The sequence below is a fragment of the Natator depressus genome, chromosome 3 (genome assembly GCF_965152275.1).
Source record: "Natator depressus isolate rNatDep1 chromosome 3, rNatDep2.hap1, whole genome shotgun sequence".
Classification (NCBI taxonomy): Eukaryota; Metazoa; Chordata; order Testudines; family Cheloniidae; genus Natator; species Natator depressus.
Window position 1 is genome coordinate 37,170,874 of NC_134236.1, and position 20,005 is coordinate 37,190,878.

The 20,005-nt window shown below is 42.2% G+C and overlaps 1 protein-coding gene across 1 annotated transcript in view; it reads right to left on the bottom strand.

Annotated features, from left to right (window-relative positions):
• Nucleotides 1–20,005, bottom strand: part of DCDC2C (doublecortin domain containing 2C) — a 116,600-nt gene that overhangs the window by 15,499 nt on the left and 81,096 nt on the right. Inside the window, exons 9-11 of the mRNA XM_074947702.1 lie at nucleotides 19,906–19,968; nucleotides 14,391–14,432; nucleotides 9,183–9,252 (exon numbers count right to left, since the gene is read on the bottom strand). Coding sequence (XP_074803803.1) covers nucleotides 9,183–9,252; nucleotides 14,391–14,432; nucleotides 19,906–19,968 — 175 coding nt within the window. The remainder of the gene's footprint in view (nucleotides 1–9,182; nucleotides 9,253–14,390; nucleotides 14,433–19,905; nucleotides 19,969–20,005) is intronic.

The following is a 20,005-nucleotide window of genomic DNA, read 5'->3' on the forward strand; positions in this document are numbered from 1 at the left end:
CAGGATTTAAATTAATCACAAAGTCACAATGAACTTTTAAAATTAAAAATTGTTGATCACAAGGCAAGTCAATTTAATCAGTCCTTTTGCATGCTCCACTGATTACTCCAACACTTCCTCATTGTCCATTATATCCAAATACTCTCACACTTGAATTGTCTACATGATCATCAACATCCGATGAAGTGAGCTGTAGATCACGAAAGCTTATGTTCAAATAAATTGGTTAGTCTCTAAGGTGCCACAAGTACTCCTTTTCTTTTTGAGAATACAGTCTAACATGGCTGTTACTCTGAAACCTATCAACAATCAAAGAGATTAGCCTGATTTGAAATCTGAAAGGGTGCTCAGAACAAAACAATTCTTTCACTATGTCTTCGTCTATATTAGATGCCTTTGCCAGTGTGGTAATATCTCTTAGGGCTGTGATTTTTCTTTTTATGACATTTTTATACCATCAAAAGCCCTCGTGTAGATGCAATTACTTTACCAACAAAAACTTTTTTTCAGGGAACTGGTATAAGCCATACCAGCAAAGCACTCTTTTGTTGGTGTCAATTGCATCTACACTTGGAATGTTTGCGGTTATAATTGTACAGGCGTAGTGATACCGACAAATCGTTTCTAGTGTAGACAAGGCCTAAACTTAATCACAGCAGTAACTTTAAAATCATTCTATCTTTGTCCTTTGATTTGTCTAACAGCTAAGTAAGTTTTAAAAATTAGACAAGATGGGTCAAATTCTCACAAATGTGTGTAAAAACACATGAACTATTGCATGCCAACCCTGAATGTCCATTTCCTGTGACTGTGCACATAAACAGCTAGTTATATGCATAAATGGAAACCGTCACACAAAAGGAGGTGCATGTGATGGGGTGTCCACCCCACACAAGGTCTGTGGGGTTACACTGGCTAGCTAGGCCAATTAAGTCCCCAGACTGCATCTGGAGGAGTCAGGGAGCAGGGATTAATTAGATAAGGCTCGACTGGGCAGGAACAGGAGGAGCCTGTATAAAGCCCAGGAGCTGAGAGCAGCTAGGCGCTGCAGGGAAGGAGTCTGCAGTCACCCTCTGGAAGAAGGGAGGTATGTTTGGGACTATAGAGGATAGTCTACAGTTACTCCCTGGGAGGAGGGTGTGTGAGTGGCAAACCCAGACTTCGGGAAGAGCCAGAAAGGTAGGAAAGGCTCAGGGGAAAAGCAGCAAGGTATGGGATAGGACAGATCTTGGGTGCTGATGAGAGGGCCCCAGAACTGGGTCCTGGAGTAGAGAGTGGGCTCAGGTTCCCTTACCAGGCACTGGGGAAGTGGCACAGACCAGGCGGGGAGAGCGGACTTCCTGGGACAGTTTGTCCTGAAAGACTTTGATACCCCGAAAGATGAGGGCGCATAGTGACCTGGCTTGAGGGCCAAGTTACGAAGGAGTACCTGGAGTTGCAAAGATGGGTGGAGAGACTGCCAAAGGAAAGTGCAGCATGTGGAAGGAGCTAATCCCCAGAGTGGCCAGGAGGAGGCACCCCTAGTGGTGAGTGAACCCCATGACATTGCACACATGGTTTTTGTAAAGAGAGATCATGCCTCACTAATCTATTAGAATTTTTGAGGGTGTCAACAAATGTGTGGAAAGGGTGATCCAGTCTGAGATTGTCCCTCACCAAAGGGTCTTAAGCAAAGTAAGCAGTCATGGGATAAGAGGGAAGGTCCTATCATGCATCAGTAACTGGTTAAAAGATAGGAAGCAAAAGGTAGGAATAAATAGTCAGTATTCACAGTAGAGAGAGATAAATAGTGGTGTCCCCCAAGGATCTGTACTGGTATCAGTGCTGTTCAACATTAATGATCGGGAAAAGGAGTAAACAGTGAGGTAGAAAAGTTTGCAGAAGATACAAAATTACTCAAAATAGTTAAGTTCAAAGCTAACTGTGAGGAGTTACAAAGGGATCTCACAAAACCGGGTGACTGAGCAACAAAATGGCACGTGAAAACCAATGTTGATAAATGCAAAGTAATGCACATTGCAAAACATTATCCCAACTATGTATATAAAATGATGGGGTCTGAATTAGCTTCTTATAGCATTTGTAGTGCTTGCCGAGCCATCCAACAGCCACTTAATAAGCTAAATTAGCTGTTACCACTCAAGAAAGAGATCTTGGAGTCATCATGAATATTTCTCTGAAAACATCTGCACAATATGCAGCAGCAGTCAAAAAAACTAATAGAATGTTTGGAACCATTAGGAAAGAGATAACAAGACAGAAAATATAATGCCACTATACAAATTCCACAGTACACACACACCTTTAATACTGCATGCAGTTCTGCTTGCCCCATCTCAAAAAAGCTATCTTAGAACTGGAAAAAGTACAGAGAGAGCAACAAAAATTATTAGGGGTATAAAACAGCTTCCATATGAGGAGAGATTAAACAGATTGGGACTGTACAGTTTAGAAATTGGATGAATAAAGGAGCATATGATAGAAGTCTATAAAATCATGACTGGTGGGGAGAAAGTGAAAGTCATCCAATGAAATTAATAGGGAGCAGGTTTAAAACAAATATAAGGAAGAACTTCTTTACAAAATGCACAGACAATCTGTTAAACTCATCTTTAGGGGATGTTGTGAAGGCCAAAAGTATAACAGTATTCAAAAGAGAATTAGATATGTTCATGGAGGATAGATCCTTCAATGGGTATTAGCCAAGATGGTCAGGGATGCAATTCCATGCTCTGGGTGTCCCTAAACCTCTGACTGCCAAAAGCTGGGACTGGACAACATTTGATAATTGTCTTGTTCTATTTATTCCCTCTGAAGCATCTGGCATTGGCCACTGTCAGAAAATAGGTACTAGGCTAGATGGAACATTGGTCTGATCCAGTATGGCCATTCTTATGTTCTTAAATTCACAATTCCAAGTGCATTTTGCCATGCCTCCTATTATAAGATTCAGATAAAAACTCTTTTCAGTTTATTGTAGAGATAACAACATCAATAGAAACCATTTTATAGCTAAGCTTAATACATTGAAAAGGAAGGTGGAAGTTCATAGTTCATATCTGTATATGAAAGGAAATGTGAGCTTGAGGTCTAAGTACAAAGTAGGATCCATAATGTCTTGAGTTCTACTCCTTACTCTGTATCCCCATAATCTAACCACATGCTATCCAGCAGACATCTATTTAATAGCTCACGTTGTTGTTGTCCTTCATGACCAAAGATGATGCTGATGGCGGTTTTATGTCTTGATGCCGAGGAAGGGATTATAGTCTGTGCCTGCCGAGGTTTACAACTCTGCCTGTATCCTTTAAGATCCATACTGCAGTTAATCTTGAATTGGGTAAATCCATCATTGACCACTGCTTGCCAGCATGATCTGTAAACATCAGTCCAGCTGTCAAAATCAACATTGAACTGTTTCAAGTTATGTTTCAGTGTGTCCTTGAAGCGTTTCTTGTGCTGCCTCATATGCAGTTGCACACTGTGTTTGCCAGACAGCTACTGCTTTGGCATGCTGGTGTCATCCATCCTCAACACACGACCAGCCCAGGGTAACTGTGATTTGATAAACATGGCTTCAATTTGTGTAGAGTGACTACATTCCAGAACCTCATTATTGGTAACCTTATCTGCCATATTTGATGCCAGGTACGGCATACAGATGTTGTAAATGGAACCTATCTAGCAGCTTAATATGATGCCTGTAGCAGGTCCAGGTCTTATGCCCATACAAGAAGTTTGACAGTACAACCACTTTATAGAGTTTAACTAAGTTTGAAGCTTAGTAACATGTTGCTGCCAGACTGCCTTATAGTTTGACAGATGATGAACTGGTCTTGTTGATACAACTTGTCAGCTCCTTGTCTACAGTAACATCATTCGACAATATACTACCAAGATAGTAAAAGTCTGTAACAGCATTCAGATGTGTGTTGCTGATAGTGACTTTTGGTTTCATGTAGGGTTTTCCTGGTGACATGACCTCTGTCTTTTTCAGACTGATTGTCACCCCTTACCTCTCTGCAGACTGCGTGAATCTGTCTGTAATCCATTGTATATCTTCTGGAGTATGTATCTCTAGAGCACAGTCATCGGTATACAGCAGCTCATAAATAATTGCCTTGAAGATCTTCATGGAAGATTGCAGCCTGTTCAGATTAAATAATTTTCCTGAGGATTGGAAATTTATCCTGATACTGGCATTCAGGTCTTTTGTAGCATCATCAAGCATTGATGCATAGAAGAGATTGAAAAAGAGTGGACCAATAATGGAGCCCTGCTTAATACCATTAGTAATAAGAAATGGGTTGGACAGAACACCATCTACTATTTCCATCATGAAATAGTCTCAGAATGTTGGTCAATTTTTCTGGACAACAAAACTTACATAACACTTACCAAAGGCCATGTCTACTGATGGTGTCAAATGCTTTAGCCAGGTCTATAAAGACAGGTTGCTGTTATCTGCATTTCTTATGCATCTGATGGACTACCAATATCAAGTCTGCCATACCTCATGTTGGCCCAAAACTGCATTGCGATTCCAGTAGTGTGAAGTTAATGACGGGGTGGGGGGAAGCCGAGGCACAAAATGAGATCATACTAGCTAGGGACATAAAAGGAAACAAGTACTCCAAATATATTAGAAGCAAGAGGAAGACCAAGGACAGAGTAGACCGATTACTCAATGAGGGGGGAAAGACAACAGCAGAAAATGTGGAAATTGCAGAGGTGCTTAATGACTTCTTAATTTCAGTTTCCACCAAGAAGGTTGGTGGCAATTGAACATCTAACATAGTGAATGCCAGTAAAAATGAGGTAGGATCAGAGTCTAAAATAGGGAAAGAACAAGTCAAAAATTATTTAGACAAGTTAGATATCTTCAAATCACCAGGGCCTGATGAAATGCATCCTAGAATACTCAAGGAGCTGACTGAGGAGATATCTGAGCCATTAGCAGTTATCTTTGAAAAGTCGTGGAAAATGGGAGACATTCCAGAAGACTTGAAAAGGGCAAATATAGTGCCCACTTATAAAAAGGGAAATACGGACAACCTGGGAAATTACAGACCAGTCATCTTAATTTCTGTACCCAGAAAGATAATGGAGGAAATAATTAAGCAATCAATTTGCAAACACCTAGAAGATAATAAGGTGATAAATAACAGTCAGCATGGATTGGTCAAGAACAAATAGTGTCAAACCAACCTGATAGCTTTCTTTGACAGGGTAACAAGCCTTGTGGATAGTGGGGAAGCGGTAGATGTGGTATATCTTGACTGTAGTAAGGCTTTTGATACTGGGTATGTCTACAATGGAAACTTCAAAGTGCTGCTGAGGGGATTACCTCTGAGTGCTGGAAGCCCGGCTCCCAGCGCTCAGAGCCTGTCTACACTAGCGCTTTAAAGCACTCAGACTTGCTGTGCTCAGGGGGGTGATTTTTCACACTCCTGAGCCAGCAAGTTAGAGCGCTATAAAATGTAAGTGTAGACATACCCACTGTCTCACACGACCTTCTCATAAACAAACTAGGAAAATACAACATAGATGGAGCTACTACAAGGTGAGTGTATAACTGGTTGGAAAATCATTCCCAGAGAGTAGTTATCAGTGGTTCACAGTCATGCTGTAAGGGCATAACAAGTGGGATCCCGCAGGAATCGGTTCTGGATCCGGTTCTGTTCAATATCTTCATCAATGATTTAGATAATGGTATAGAGAGTACACTTAATAAAGTTTGAGGATGATACCAAGCTGGGAGGGTTTGCAAGTGCTTTGGAAGATAGGATTAAAATTCAAAGTGATCTGGATAAACTGGAGAAATGGTCTGAAGTAAACAGGATGAAATTCAATAAGGACAAATGTTAAGTACTCCATTTGGGAAGGAACAATTAGTTGCACACATACAAAATGGGAAATGACTGCCTAGGAAGGAGTACTACAGAAAGGGATCTTGGGGTCATAGTGAATCACAAGCTAAATATGAGTTAACTGTAACGCCGTTGCAAAAAAAATAATCATTCTGGGATGTATTAGCAGGAGTATTGTAAGCAATACATGAGAAGTAATTCTTCCGCTCTACTCCATGCTGATTAGGCCTCAACTGGAATATTGTGTCCAGTTCCGCGCGCCACATTTTAGGAAAGATGTGGACAAATTGGAGAAAGTCCAGGAAAGGTCAACAAGACCTATACGAGAAGATTGAAAAAAAATGGGTTTGTTTAATCTGGAGAAGAGAAGACTGAGAGGGGACATGATAACAGTTTTCAAGTACATAAAAAGTTTTTACAAGGAGAAGGGAGAAAAATTGTTCTTAACTCTGAGGATAGGACAAGAAGCAATGGGCTTAAATTGCAGCAAGGGCGATTTAGGCTGGACATTAGGAAAAACTTCCTAACTGTCAGAGTGGTTAAGCACTGGAACAAATTGCCTATGGAGGTGGTGGAATCTCCATCATTGGGGATTTTTAAGAGAAGGTTGGACAAACACCTGTCAGAGATGGTCTAAATACTTAGTCCTGCCTTGAGTGCAGGGAACTGGACTAGATGACCTCTCGAGGTCCCTTCCAGTTCTATGATTCTATGTTGCATAGTAGATGATCAAAGAATATTTTAGTCAGAATCTTTCCAGCCATGGAGAGTAATGAGATACCGCAATAGTTACCACAACTGGACTTTTAACTTTTCCTTTTGTATATGGTGACAATGGTGGTGTCTTTGAAGTCTTGCGGTACATCTTCTGTACTCCGCGTATTGAGAAATAGTCTTTGCAGTCACCTCAGCAGGATCTCACCTCCATACTGGAATATTTCTGCAGGAATGCCATCAGATCTAGGAGCCCTGAACTTCTTTGTGGCACTGACTGCAGTGCTGACTTTGTCACAGGATGGGGCTGCATCCATGTTATTACATGTTGGCTGATCAATTACTGTTATTAATGTCTTGTTTCTGATGTCGGACAGTGTGTTAGATCACTTAAACGCTGCTGTCACCACTGAAGGATTTCTCTTTTGTCAATAGTCAGTGTTAGGCTGTCCACACTCTTCAATACCACTGTAGTGGTATGTGTAGGAACATATATGTCTTCAAAGCAGCACAAAGTCTTTGTTCTCATGAGGGTCAGCATAGCCCTGGATTTCATCTGCCTTGGCATTCCACCATTGATTCTGTATGTCTCTAAACTTAGACTGGATCTCATGACCAGGGATCCTAGAAATCCATTTCCCACAGAAAAACGTGGAATTTGCGTTTTTATAGAATCTTTAATTTTTACATTTTGTGAAAAAATAAAAACATATATTAACTATTAACTAAATTTTACTGAAAGTACCAGTGTTACTTATTCAGTGTGAGTAACCTCCCCCTCTTGTGGTTGATTTTTGAATGTGATTTAAATTTACATGGCTAAACATACTCCCTTACAAGTGCTATGCCTCTCTCAGGTCGGCTGGCAGTAGCGTTGTTGCATAAAGTCCTAATATTCCATGAAACATTTATAATTGGTGTTGTGAGCCACCTACATTCAAATGTGTGACTACAACCACCAGCATCACCACACCTGTGGCTTTGCCGCTTGCCCATCACTGTAAAACTTTCCCCCATCATCAGATCACGGGCATGAATTATTTTCTGTGGTGATGGCTTGTGTCACACCATCCATGCTCTCTTTTCCATTCAGCTGTGCTCCAGCAGCACGCATTCCCAAGAGAACTGGTAAGAGTTAGGGTTCAGGCTATAGCTGTCAATGTGGAATTATTCCATGAGCCCTCTATAGCAGTGATTCTCAAACTTATTTGATTGGGGCCCCTTTCTTCGTGTCTGCAGTCGTTTACACACACACACACAAAGTACACATACAGCAACCCAGCTCTGAAGACAGAGCAGAGAGCAGCGGCTGCTGGCCAGGCACCCAGCTCTGAAGGCAGCACCGCTGCCAGCAGCAGCACAGAAATAAGGGAGGCAATGTGAAAAGTGGTATTTGTCAATATCACTTTTCACAGCAGACTTAACTCCCCATTGCCACCCTTACTTCTGCGCTGCTGCTGCCACCCCGAGGTGGACAGCCAGAGTCCTGCCACCTCCAGGTGAGGGACTGAGGGAAGGAGAGCCCAAGCCAAGGCTATCTCCCAGTGAGGGACTAATTGTCGGGGGGTGGGGGGAAGAGCAAACCCAGGTGGTGGGGCTCTGGCTGTCGGCCCCAGGGTGTTGGGGCTCCAGCTGTCCCTTTTATCCTCGCCTCCCAGGTGTGCATACCCCTTCTGCATGAGCCCCAGCCACCAAGCGTTGACAGCCAGAGCTCTTTTAAAAAAAAAAAAAAAAGCACCCAGCTCGCACCTCCCTTGATACATTCCCGTGCCTCTCTTGTGTAGCCCACCCCATAGTTTGAGAACCACTGCTCTATAGTAGTAGACATCCTCTTGCAATGCCATTGTAGAGTAGAATACTCTCATCAGCCACAGAAACCACAGAAATCAACATAGTAATTAGGGGCATAGGTTAGTGAGTGTCAGGGCATGTTCACTACATTTCTGGGACCCCTTGCTGCTCCAAGATCCCTCACAGAATTTGCCTGGGCATGCAAGGACCCAGTTACCAGTTGGTACCACTTTGGAGGTACTGCGAGGATCTTGCCTATGGAGAGGCTATGTACCAGCAGGGAGGATTCATGCACTTGGTCTCCTTTTCACCTAGATTAGGCAGCCAATGAAGATAGTAGTAGAATCGCTATCTTGATCACCAGCACTAGATATTTCACACAGGCCTGTTCCACTAACAGTGCCGTGGCACTAACCAATCTATTAGCTATGTGAGGCAGCATAAAAATAACTTTGTCAGATTGTTAGCCAACTTTATTTCAAAGAGCAAATTTATAATTTAGCAGCAGGGGAAAACTGATGCCAAGTTCTTTTTTCACTCATACTTATACCCTCCTCAGCCAGTTCAATACACTTATACACGCTGGCTTGCAGCTCAAATTTCAAATCTGCTGATTCAAAAGATTCCTAATCTACATCATTCAGTGTAGGAAACCTACAAATAGAGATTTGACTGGGAGAGTTTATGCAGGAAGGTGAAAGTCGGCTACATCTAACACAAAATTAGGATGACTGTATTACCGTTTTCTGTTGTAAATTTGTCTTGTGCATGAGTTCTTTCTAATCCATCAATAACTGCATAACATACCTTTAGATTCTTCAGGCTTTTTGAGAAAGAATCCAAACATATTTTTGAAGCTCCATTCTTTCTTCTTTTCCTGAAATACAAATCATCAGTATTTTTCTATTCAAGACTGTGACACGTTGACTTATAAGGAAAAATTAAAACAGCTAACATGTATAGAATGGCTACAAGAAAATAAAGGGAGACTTGCTGGCAGGCTACAAATATCTGAAGCATACAAAAAAACAAATTCAAACACAATTTAAATTATTTTCTTGGATACACAAATGCAATTCCCACTGAAGTCACTGGAAATGTCCAGAACATTTCCAAGGAAGAATTTGGCCCAAAAGATAAAAGAGAATTATTTGGGTGTAATTTGGAGTAACCGGATGGAATCATGGAAGGTTAGATATAGTGAAAAACTTCCCGATGGGACATTATTACAGCATTAGGCTGTAAAAGAGCTCCTAAGTGAGTACGCAAACTTTTCCCATCACGCCACCCTTACCATTCACAGAATTTGTCCCCCACCAACTTCCCGTCACCAGCTCTGAAGGCCAGCAGAAGCAAGGGTGGCAATGCTGCTTCTGCTGGCAGCAGCCCTGCCTTCATAGCTGGGTGATCAGAGAGGCGCAGCTGCTGGTTGGAACATACATGTTGTTTGCGGCTCGGAAGGATTATCTTTTTTTTTAATCCCGCTCCCGTACCAATCTGCAATACCCACTCTATTTTTATCCCATTCCTGCTATTATGGCAGTGAGTCCTGCAGAATCCCAGTTTCTTTGTGCCTCCCCAAAGAACCTCTGGTGCCCCCCGAGAGAGGCATGCCTCCTAGTTTGTGCACAAAAATTAGTGGGTGCCAAGCTCCCCTCCCCACACTCCCGCCCGCCAGCAGCCTCCTGCCAATCAACTCCTCCCCCTTCCTCCAATCGCCTCCTGCATGCCGCAGAACACATGTTCTGCGGCATGCAGGAGGCGCTGGGAGGGAGGGGGAGGAGTGGAGATGGGGCGCACGCGGAAAGAGGTGAGGAAGAGGCGGGAGTGGGGAGGAGCGGGGCGGGAAGAGGCAGGGCAAGGGTGGGGTCTGGGGGAAGGGGTGGAGTGGGGGCAGGGCCGGGGTGGAGTGGGGGCAGGAAGAGGTGGGTTGGGGGCTTGGGGAAAGGTGTGGATTTGGGGCAGGGCCTGGGGCTGAGCGGGGAAAATTAGAAGCCAGCACCTGTGACTGCTCTAACTCATTGTTGCATTAATACTTGATCTTCCTCTACATACAATATGCTAATGAATATGGATAAAAACCTAAATGGATGGATAGGACATTTAAAAGTTCAGTTTTGAATGTTCTCTCCATTGTTTTCCTGTTTAGCATTATTGATGACTGATGCTTAGTTTATACAACTTCTAGGTGATCAATGGTGACCTTGTCTAGGTGGGAAGTACTAAAATACTTAATTGTAGCCACAGAACAGTATAAAGAAAATAAGTGGATAAAAAATTAAAAGATACTGTGTGGGCAACATATTATAAAAATCAATAAACAGAATCAATGTGGCTTTGATTTTTTAATCACAAAATTTCTATGCAAGAGACACTTGATCAAACAATCTGAGTTTTATTGGCAGTTCTAACAATATTAATTAAAGAGAAACCCTTTGCTAGTATACTGATAAAGCAACCAAAAATTATCAATTACTGTTATAGTTTTTTGCATATATTCAAGTCCCATAACTTGTTTAAACCTACGTAACCAGCTGTACACACTGATAATATTGCCAGTGCAAATATCTAATTTTCAGTTTAAAATTTTCATGAGAGGGAAAAATAATAATTTCTCCATGATACTTGTCACCTTTAGCTGAGGGTCTCAAAGCATTTTACAAACATTAACCTTTACATTCTTTAGACACACACAAAAAATAGGAAAGAGTTTAATACTCATAAAGGAAGAAGATTTGTAACAATCAAAGTATACAATTCTTTTGGGTATTAAATTTTAAACATCCAAAGTCAAGTTTTGCTTTAAGTTACATGCCTGCAAACCTATTTCAAATGTACATTTCAAATACAATTGTTATCATATTCCCTTTCTGAGTATTAAACTCTTCACTTTTCCCTCTTAGTTTCCTTGAAGCACCTATGTATCTTATGTCTGTTGTTTTTGCAGATTAATACTATTTTGATATATAATGTGTTCTATAACATATTACAGAGATTATGGGGGGGGGGAGAAAAACTTATCTGAATTTGAATGCTTAAAAGTTAGTAACATGCACAGATCCAAACCCCATAAATTATAGAGAGTGTAGCTGGAAGCAGAATTTGGTCCACAGGACATAATGAATTGTAAATACTAAAGGATAATCATGCTGACATGTAGGTTAAACTAATGTATTGGTGTCACATGAAACTAAACTAAATATATATAGAAATGCACATACACTCCCTTCATTAGAATCACAAGTAAAAGATGAAAACTATTTTACTCACATTAATAACATTTTACTCCAACATAAAGTTGTTTAAGGCCTTGTCTCAGGAAAGAACTTACGCATGTGCTCTACTCTGTCCCTAGTCAGGACAGAATTTGTGGTCATGCTTAACTTTAAGCATGTATTTGAGTCCCATTGACATCAATGGGACTCAAGCACATGCTTAAAGTTAAGAACATGCTTAAGTGGTACACTGAATAGAGATACTTTCCTGAATCAAGATGCTTTCCTGAATTGGTGACTGTTAATGGGCTATTCCTGTATATATATTTAATTTGTTTACTACTTCTGAAACACAAAATTTTCACTCTGAGCTCTACAAATGTTTTACAGATTCTCTGTCATATTTTTAATCCGACTAATGCAGTTTTATTAAGTGATTTTTGTACACTATAGGAAGATATTGCCTCTTAACAATGGGTAATTATACATTTCTCCTAAGCGTTGGCCAAGTTTCAATGCCAAAATTCCCATGGGGACAGCATGTATGATCATGTTTCTAATACAGTGAATAGCCTTAGACAAATCGTTCCTGAAAATAGCATGACAACTCACTGTGAGGGGGCTCACTCACTTCTTGTCCGTTCGGTGTGAACCTGCACTCACTCTCTCTGCTCCCAGCACCCCCTGTGAGTTGTTAACTTTGTCAGGTGGGACTTGAGTGGCCCAGTCCTCTGGCCAAGTCACATACAGTCTCTATGCACAGACAAATCCCTTCCAGGGTAAAAGGTCCAACAGGGCCTATCCCTGTGCCCTTGTTAGTCTTTAGCCTGTCTCTAGGCTCAGTCCTCAGCCCCTTCTCGGCTAGCTTTAAGTCCTTACCAGCCCTGGTATACAGCAATGCCCACAGGGCTTCATCTCTGGAGACTCTGCCTTCTCTCTTATTGCCCCAGCTCTCCAGCCAGATCACTCCTTCAAGTTCAGTCCCCTTCTTGGGGTAACAAATGATTGGCCCTTTGCAGGGTCTTCAGTCCTAGAGCCCTTTAAATTCCATCCCTGTGCTTGGGTTTCCACACGAAACTATTTCGACCCCATTTGAAAACCCAGTTTCTTTGCTGTCTGCAATGTTACCCTTTCCATAGCTATGAATGAGATTCATGATGCCCCTAAAAATCCTCTGTAAATCAGGAGATTAGAATTGTGCTCTAAATCTCTCTCCAATAGAGCAGCCCCAGTGTTAACCCACCTGATCTTCTTTGTAATAGGAGCATTAGGGGACGAGCACTAAGGAAGCGTCGTTCTAAGTCAGCCATAAAAATGTTGGCATACTGTGGGGCCATGCGGGTACCCCTATTCTACTTGTGCTACATTGATGCCATCTTCATCATCTGGACCCATGGAAAAGAAGCCCTTGAGGAATTCCACCATGATTTCAACAATTTCCATCCCACCATCAACCTCAGCCTGGACCAATCCACACCAGTGGTCTATTTCCTGGACACTACTGTGCTAATAAGCGATGGTCACATAAACACCACCCTATACCGGAAACCTACTGACCGCTATACTTATACATTCTTCCAGCTTCCATCCAGGACACACCACACGATCCACTGTTGACAGCCAAGCTCTAAGATACAACCGCATTTGCTCCAATCCCTCAGACAGAGACAAACACCTACAAGATCTCTATAAAGCATTCTTAAAACTACAATACCCACCTGCTGAAGTGAAAGAACAGATTGACAGAGCCAGAAGAGTACCCAGAAGTCACCTACTACAGGACAGGCCCAACAAAGAAAATAACAGAACTCCACTAGCTGTCACTTTCAGCCCCCAACTAAAACCTCTCCAGCACATCATCAAAGATCTACAACCTATCCTGAAAGACGATCCCTCACTCACGGATCCTGGGAGACAGACCAATCCTCACTTACAGACAGCCCCCCAGCCTGATACAAATGCTCACCAGCAACCACACACCACACAACAAAAACACTAACCCAAGAACCTATCCTTGCAAAAAAGCCCAATGCCAACTCTGTCCACATATCTATTCAAGTGACACCATCAGAGGACCTAATCACATCAGCCACGCCATCAGGGGCTTGTTCACCTGCACATCTACCAATGTGATATATGCCATCATGTGCCAGCAATGCTCCTCTGCCATGTACATTGGCCAAACTGGACAGTCTCTATGCAAAAGAATAAATGGACACAAATCCGACATCAGGAATCATAACATTCAAAAACCAGTAGGAGAACACTTCAACCTCTCTGGTCATTCAGTAACAGACTTAAAGTTGGCAATTTTGCAACAGAAAAGCTTTAAGAACAGACTCCAATGAGAAACTGCTGAACTAGAATTAATTTGCAAACTAGATACCATTAACCTGGACTTGAATAGAGACTGGGAGTGGCTGGGTCATTACACAAATTGAATCTATTTCCCCATGTTAAGTATCCTCACACCTTGTTGTCAACTGTCTGAAATGGGCCATCTTGATTATCACTACAAAAGTTTTTTTTCTCCTGCTGATAATAGCTCATCTTAATTAATTAGCCTCTTAGAATTGGTGTGGCAACTTCCACCTTTTCAGGTTCTCTGTACATATATATCTTCTTACTACATGTTCCATTCTATGCCTCTGATGAAGTGGGCTATAACCCACGAAAGCTTATGCTCCAATAAATGTGTTAGTCTCTAAGGTGCCACAAGTACTCCTGTTCTTTTTGCAGCTACAGACTAACATGGCTGCTACTCTGAAACCAGTAACTTGACATTCTTTTTTATACAAACCTTTTTTTCAATATCCTCATAGGGACTGCCATCTTCCTCAACCTATAAAAAAAAGATACATGATTAGTCACTTGCACTTTCAGTTGCAATGCCATTACTAACGTTTATCACTCTTTCTTTGCTCTCAGTTTTAATCTCACACACGAACAACATATAAAGAATAGTTTTGACATGCACACCATTTTCCTTTATTTTAAGTTCTATTTAATTTCAAATTGACTTTTTCACTGTATTTTAATGACCTGAACAGTGTTTGTACATTTTTACTAAAAGTAAGTTATAGGCATCAATTTCTCAAGAAACATAGTGCTTGGAGAATTACAAAGACAGACAAGTTTAATCTTTTTTCCATGAAGAATATAATGTCATTATCACAAACACTCAGTTATGCTAACATTTTGGATCAATATTCCAAACTATACATATTTTGTCATTTAATTTTTTTTTATCACTATACAAGGGGTTGAGTTCTGCTTTCAGATATGCAGGCACAATTCCCTTTGTGTTCAATTCTAAGGGCAGAGTATGGCCCTCAGGGCAAAACTGGGATTAGCCCTTTGAAGGTGTGTGTAGAAGAGAAGGAAAGCCACAAGTAGCTCATCCTCTTCTCAAGCAGAAGCATTCTGTAATCTGAGCCTTGAGATCATCCTGTGAATAGCCTACCAGAGTCTTGTGTCTCAGGCCGATTATGGGGTTGGAAGGGACTAGGGAGAAGTCTTCTCTCCCCAAATCTGCAAAGAGCTAGGCAGGTGAAGACTGCAGAGTGGAACATGCTATACTCTTTGAAACAACTCTTTGAAGGGTGTAGAGTAAGTGCCACACTTTGCTCCCCTGACACTCCTGGCAAAATTGCACCTTAAGAGAGGCTTAAAGCTGCAATATGGATCTAAAAATGTAAAACTAGAACTTGGAATAAAAGGGTATTTAAAAATATCCATTAGAACTATATTAGAAGCAGTACAAAGACAGTACAGTACACTGGAAGTATGATCAGACACAGACATACAGAGCCTAAAGTCCTTACTCTGCTTTTACTTATTTTTTTCTCAGACAAAACTGAAAATACTTCTGGATTTGATCTGGTATGACTGTTAAAGGTCAAATAAAGGTGCAAAAACACTCCATGTTTCTTCAAAATTCTTTGTTCTTCCTCTTAAACAGTATCCCTTCAAGTGCCACAAGGTCACTCATTTCATTATTTCAGTCCTCCATGTTCAGAATGATAGATGATTTTCAGTTTCTTTCAAATTTTCTTTTCACAAATGAAGATGTTCTTAGAACTGTTTTGGAGGAACACAAACCCCTAACAACTTTCAGATTTATTCATTTATATATTTGCTAATCAGAGCACTCCTTTGATATCCAATCTCTCAGGGGTAGATTTGTATTTAAAATTATATTTAGCTTCCTCTTCCCAGTATCTGTTTTTGGGCAATGGCACAATAAATCTAGAAGATTCCCCGTTTCCTTCCACGACAATGCCAGTAAAGAACTAACGCCCACATCCTGACTTTATTTGAGTTCTTACTGAAATAAGAGATTCTCTGTATTTCATTTGTGTGTGTCCTTCACACTTGGAATGATAAAACAAAAAATAGTTTTATGTAGTTATTGTCTGTTTCAGGCAGATCCAAACTCCTATGCCCACGTTCCCTGCATATGACTTGGGCCTGATCACAGTTTTGACAGTGACTTCAAGTTCTAAGTCCAAAATTTGCAAAATAAGGTGCTTAAAGTCAGGCTCCTAAATCCATATTAAGGCACCCAAATAAGGATTACAGGGCCCGAACTTTAGGCACCCTTTTTTTTAAATCTCGGACTAAGCCATTAAACTGCCTCAGCAGCAGATGGCAATGCATCTCCCAGCTGTTGAGTCATTACAAGTAGTAACTGCCTCACCCATAATCTTTTCTTTTTTCCACCAAAAAAAGAATCAAATAATGAAAAAAAAATATATTTCCCAGTTCCAGCTAGGAAAAAGAGAGTGAGTGTGTATCAGCAAACACATTCAGAACAAAAGGTTTCAGGATCCAGGTACCATAGTTGGCCTTAGTTTTCACCACTGTTTCTTGTGATCACTGTGGTTTGCAAGTACCTCCTCCCCACTCCTCCTTATGAAAACCCCACTAAAAGAAAAACCGGTTTGCTGGAAGTGAACAGTTAGTTCATGGATTTATTTATTGTTTATTATTTGTGATACTATTAATCCCTGTTCTGATACTGATTAACTCTGTGTTTCAGACATATCATTTAGCATCCTTGTTTCTTCCATATAAACTCTAGATCGGGGTGGTCAAACTACAGCCCGCGGGCCGCATCCAGCCCGTCAGGGCTTTGGATCTGGTCCACAGGATTGCCCCCCATGGTGTGGCAGGCCCCGTGCTACTCTCAGAAGTGGCCGGCATCATGTCCCTGCGGCCCCAGGGGAGGGGAGGGGGGGCACAGAGCTCCATGCATTGCCCTTGCCTCCAGGCACCACCCCCCGAAGCTCCCATTGGCTGGGAACAGGGAATCACAGCCAATGGGAGCTTCGGGGGAGGTACCTGGAGGCGTGGCAAGGGCAGCGCATGGAGCCATGTGCCCCTCCTACCCCAGGGGCCGCGCAGGGACGTGGTTCCAGCCGTCCGGCGTGGCATGGGGCAAGGCAGGTGTGCAGGGAGCCTGCCCTGGCCCCATTGTGCGCCGCTGCCACCCCAGAGCCGCTTTAGGTAAGCGGCGTCGGGCCGGAGCCCGAACCCCTCCTGAATCCCGCCCCACAACTCCCTGCCCTAAGCCCCCTGCCTGCACCCCAACTCCCTGCCCTGAGCCCCCTGATGCACCCCGCACCCCGGTGCACCCCAACTCCCTGCCTTGAGCCCCCTGCTGCACCCCGCACCCCTCCTGCATCCCAACTCCCTGCCCTGAGCCCCCTGCTGCACCCCGCACCCCTCCTGCATCCCAACTCCCTGCCCTGAGCCCCCTGCTGCACCCCGCACCCCTCCTGCATCCCAACCCCCTGCTCTGAGCTCCCTCCCGCAGTCCGCACCCCTCCTCTGCCCCAATCCCTTGCCCTGAGCCCATTCCTGCACCCCGCACCCCTCCTGCATCCCAACCCCCTGCCGCACCCTGCACCCCTCCCGCATCCCAACCCCCTGCCCTGAGCTCCCTCCCGCAGTCTGCACCCCTCCTCTGCCCCCAATCCCTTCCCCTTAGCCCATTCCTGCACACTGCACCCCCTCCCACATCCCGCACTCCCTCCCTCACCGCAACCCCCTGCCCCAGCCATGCACACAATTTCCCCACCCAGATGTGGCCCTCGGCCCAAAAAATTTGCCCACCCCTGCTCTAGATAATGCCTTACTCAAAGGCTCATTGTGATCATTAACTGATGTTTGTAAATGGAAAGCACTATGTGAGAGATTATGAGAATAACATCTAGTTTTGCATTAAATCTTTAAAATAATCTATCAGATTATTAACAGTGTGTCCAGTTCTCTAGCTACAGAGTATAAATTGGTTATAAATCTATGGAAGGGGTTGTGTGTTAATAAACAATGTGATTAATAATTATTGGGCTTATTTTTACAAATAATTATCAAAGGTTTGTTTCTAATTATCCTGTGGAATCTGGGATCAAAGTACTTACTCCATTACTGAACCATTTAGTTACCTATTATTTATGTTGCAAAGGGCACAGTGCCTACAAACCACCCCTTGGCTTACTTGTGGCATTGAAATAAAAACAGAAGCAAATGTGTGTTTAATACAGGCTTGAACCATTTTGATTAAACAATATTGATTACAAACACTTTTCTTCTTTTTATTCCTTTTTTATATCCTTTAATTAATCTGAGAAAACTGTCTTGTACAATATCACACACCTTCGGCCTACAATAAAGATGATTATTTTTGGGTGCACCGAACCTTAATTAAAAGTAAAGCTATCCAACCAAAATCTTGTAGTTATCACAACTGTGGCAGACCAGCCTGTCATCTGTACAGGTTGGTGTACCTTGGAGCCAGCATACACTGCCTTTCACAGCTGCTCTGGGCTTGAAAGTGGTGGAATTTGTGTGCATTAGGCTCTAGGTGCTGAACAAGCTTTGATAATTGTCAGTTTTTAACGCACATTAAAGACACGAATTAAGCAAACCTTACAACACACTTGTGAGGTAGATACTATTACATACATTTTACAGATGGCTAAAGCAAGGCACAGAGACCTTGTCCATGGTCACACTTTGTGGGAGAATTAGGGCAATTCTACACTGCAGCGCTACATCAGTGCAGCTGCACCACTGTAGTGCATCTGGTGAAGATGTGCTATGCTGACGGGAGAGTGCTCTCCCATCGGCATAATTACTCCACCTCAGCGAGAAGCAGGAGCTATATTGGCGGGAAAGCATCTCCTGCTGACAAAGCGCTGTTGTGGAAAGCGCAAAACTTGTATGGCTCGGGGCAGGTTTTTTTCACACCCCTGAGCGACGTAAGTTAGATCAACTTAAGTGATAGTGCAGACTTGTCCCTAGGAAGAGAACCTCGGAATCCTTTGTGCAGTGTTCTGTTCTAATTACTAGACCACACTGACTCTGTTTTTCATTTTATAGTCCCCAAAGGGGAAGGCATTGATACAGGAGCAATGCTTTGCAGATTAACAATTCTCTCAGAATGAAAACTACATGCTGGATGAAATCCTAGCCCTATTGTAATCAATGGCAGAATTCCACTGACTTCTATGGGGCTAGGATTTCTGCCACAGTGTGTACTGCACAAGGCTGAGAGTTAGCACTTTGTCTTAAAATCTTTTTTAAATAAAATATGAATAAAAATCTAAGCCAAGATTTTCAAAAACAAGTGCCTAATGTTAGGTTTGTGAATCCAAATTTAGGGACAAAAATACATGTCCTGAGTTTCAAAATTGCTCAACAGCCAGCTACTTCCCTTGACTTCTGTGTTGGCTGCTGGATGCTCAGCACTTTGGAAAATCAAACTACTTATTTAAGTGCCTAAATATGGACTTAGGAACCTAACTTTAGGCACTTGGTTTTGAAAATTAAGGACATTTACATCACTACAAATGTAGTGCATTTTAATTTATGGTACAGATGGGTTAAGGAAGTGATGATTAGCTATAGGCTAGGTTCAAGTCTCAGTCAAGGCTGGTTCAGTAGCCACTGAAATTTTATGAACTGTTATTGTAAATCTGAGGCCCCAAATGACAGAAATATAGTTAGTTCAGATGATCCTGCAAGATTTCCACTACCTTTGAATAATGTATATTTCATGAGATCAGATGTTCTTTTGAGAGTTCAATGGCATCAAAACCAAAAGAAGAAAATAGATCCAGCCCAGTTTGGGATCCAACATAGGACTAAAGCTACATTAGTTGGTTTGGATCTCAGAATCAAATACAAGTGTTTCACATTCAATCCTGAAATTCAAAAAGTGGTTAGATTCAAGGGTTGCTAGTCTAGTCCACTCTTAATTTACAGATTTATACACTTTCCTCCCTACTGAGAAAACAAAAAAATCTAACCTCATCAGCAAGAGTACTGGCAGGTGCCACAATTTCTTCTTCTTGGACAATCTGAGCTGGAACCTAGGTGAAAAAAAATCAAAGTAATAGACAGAATTTG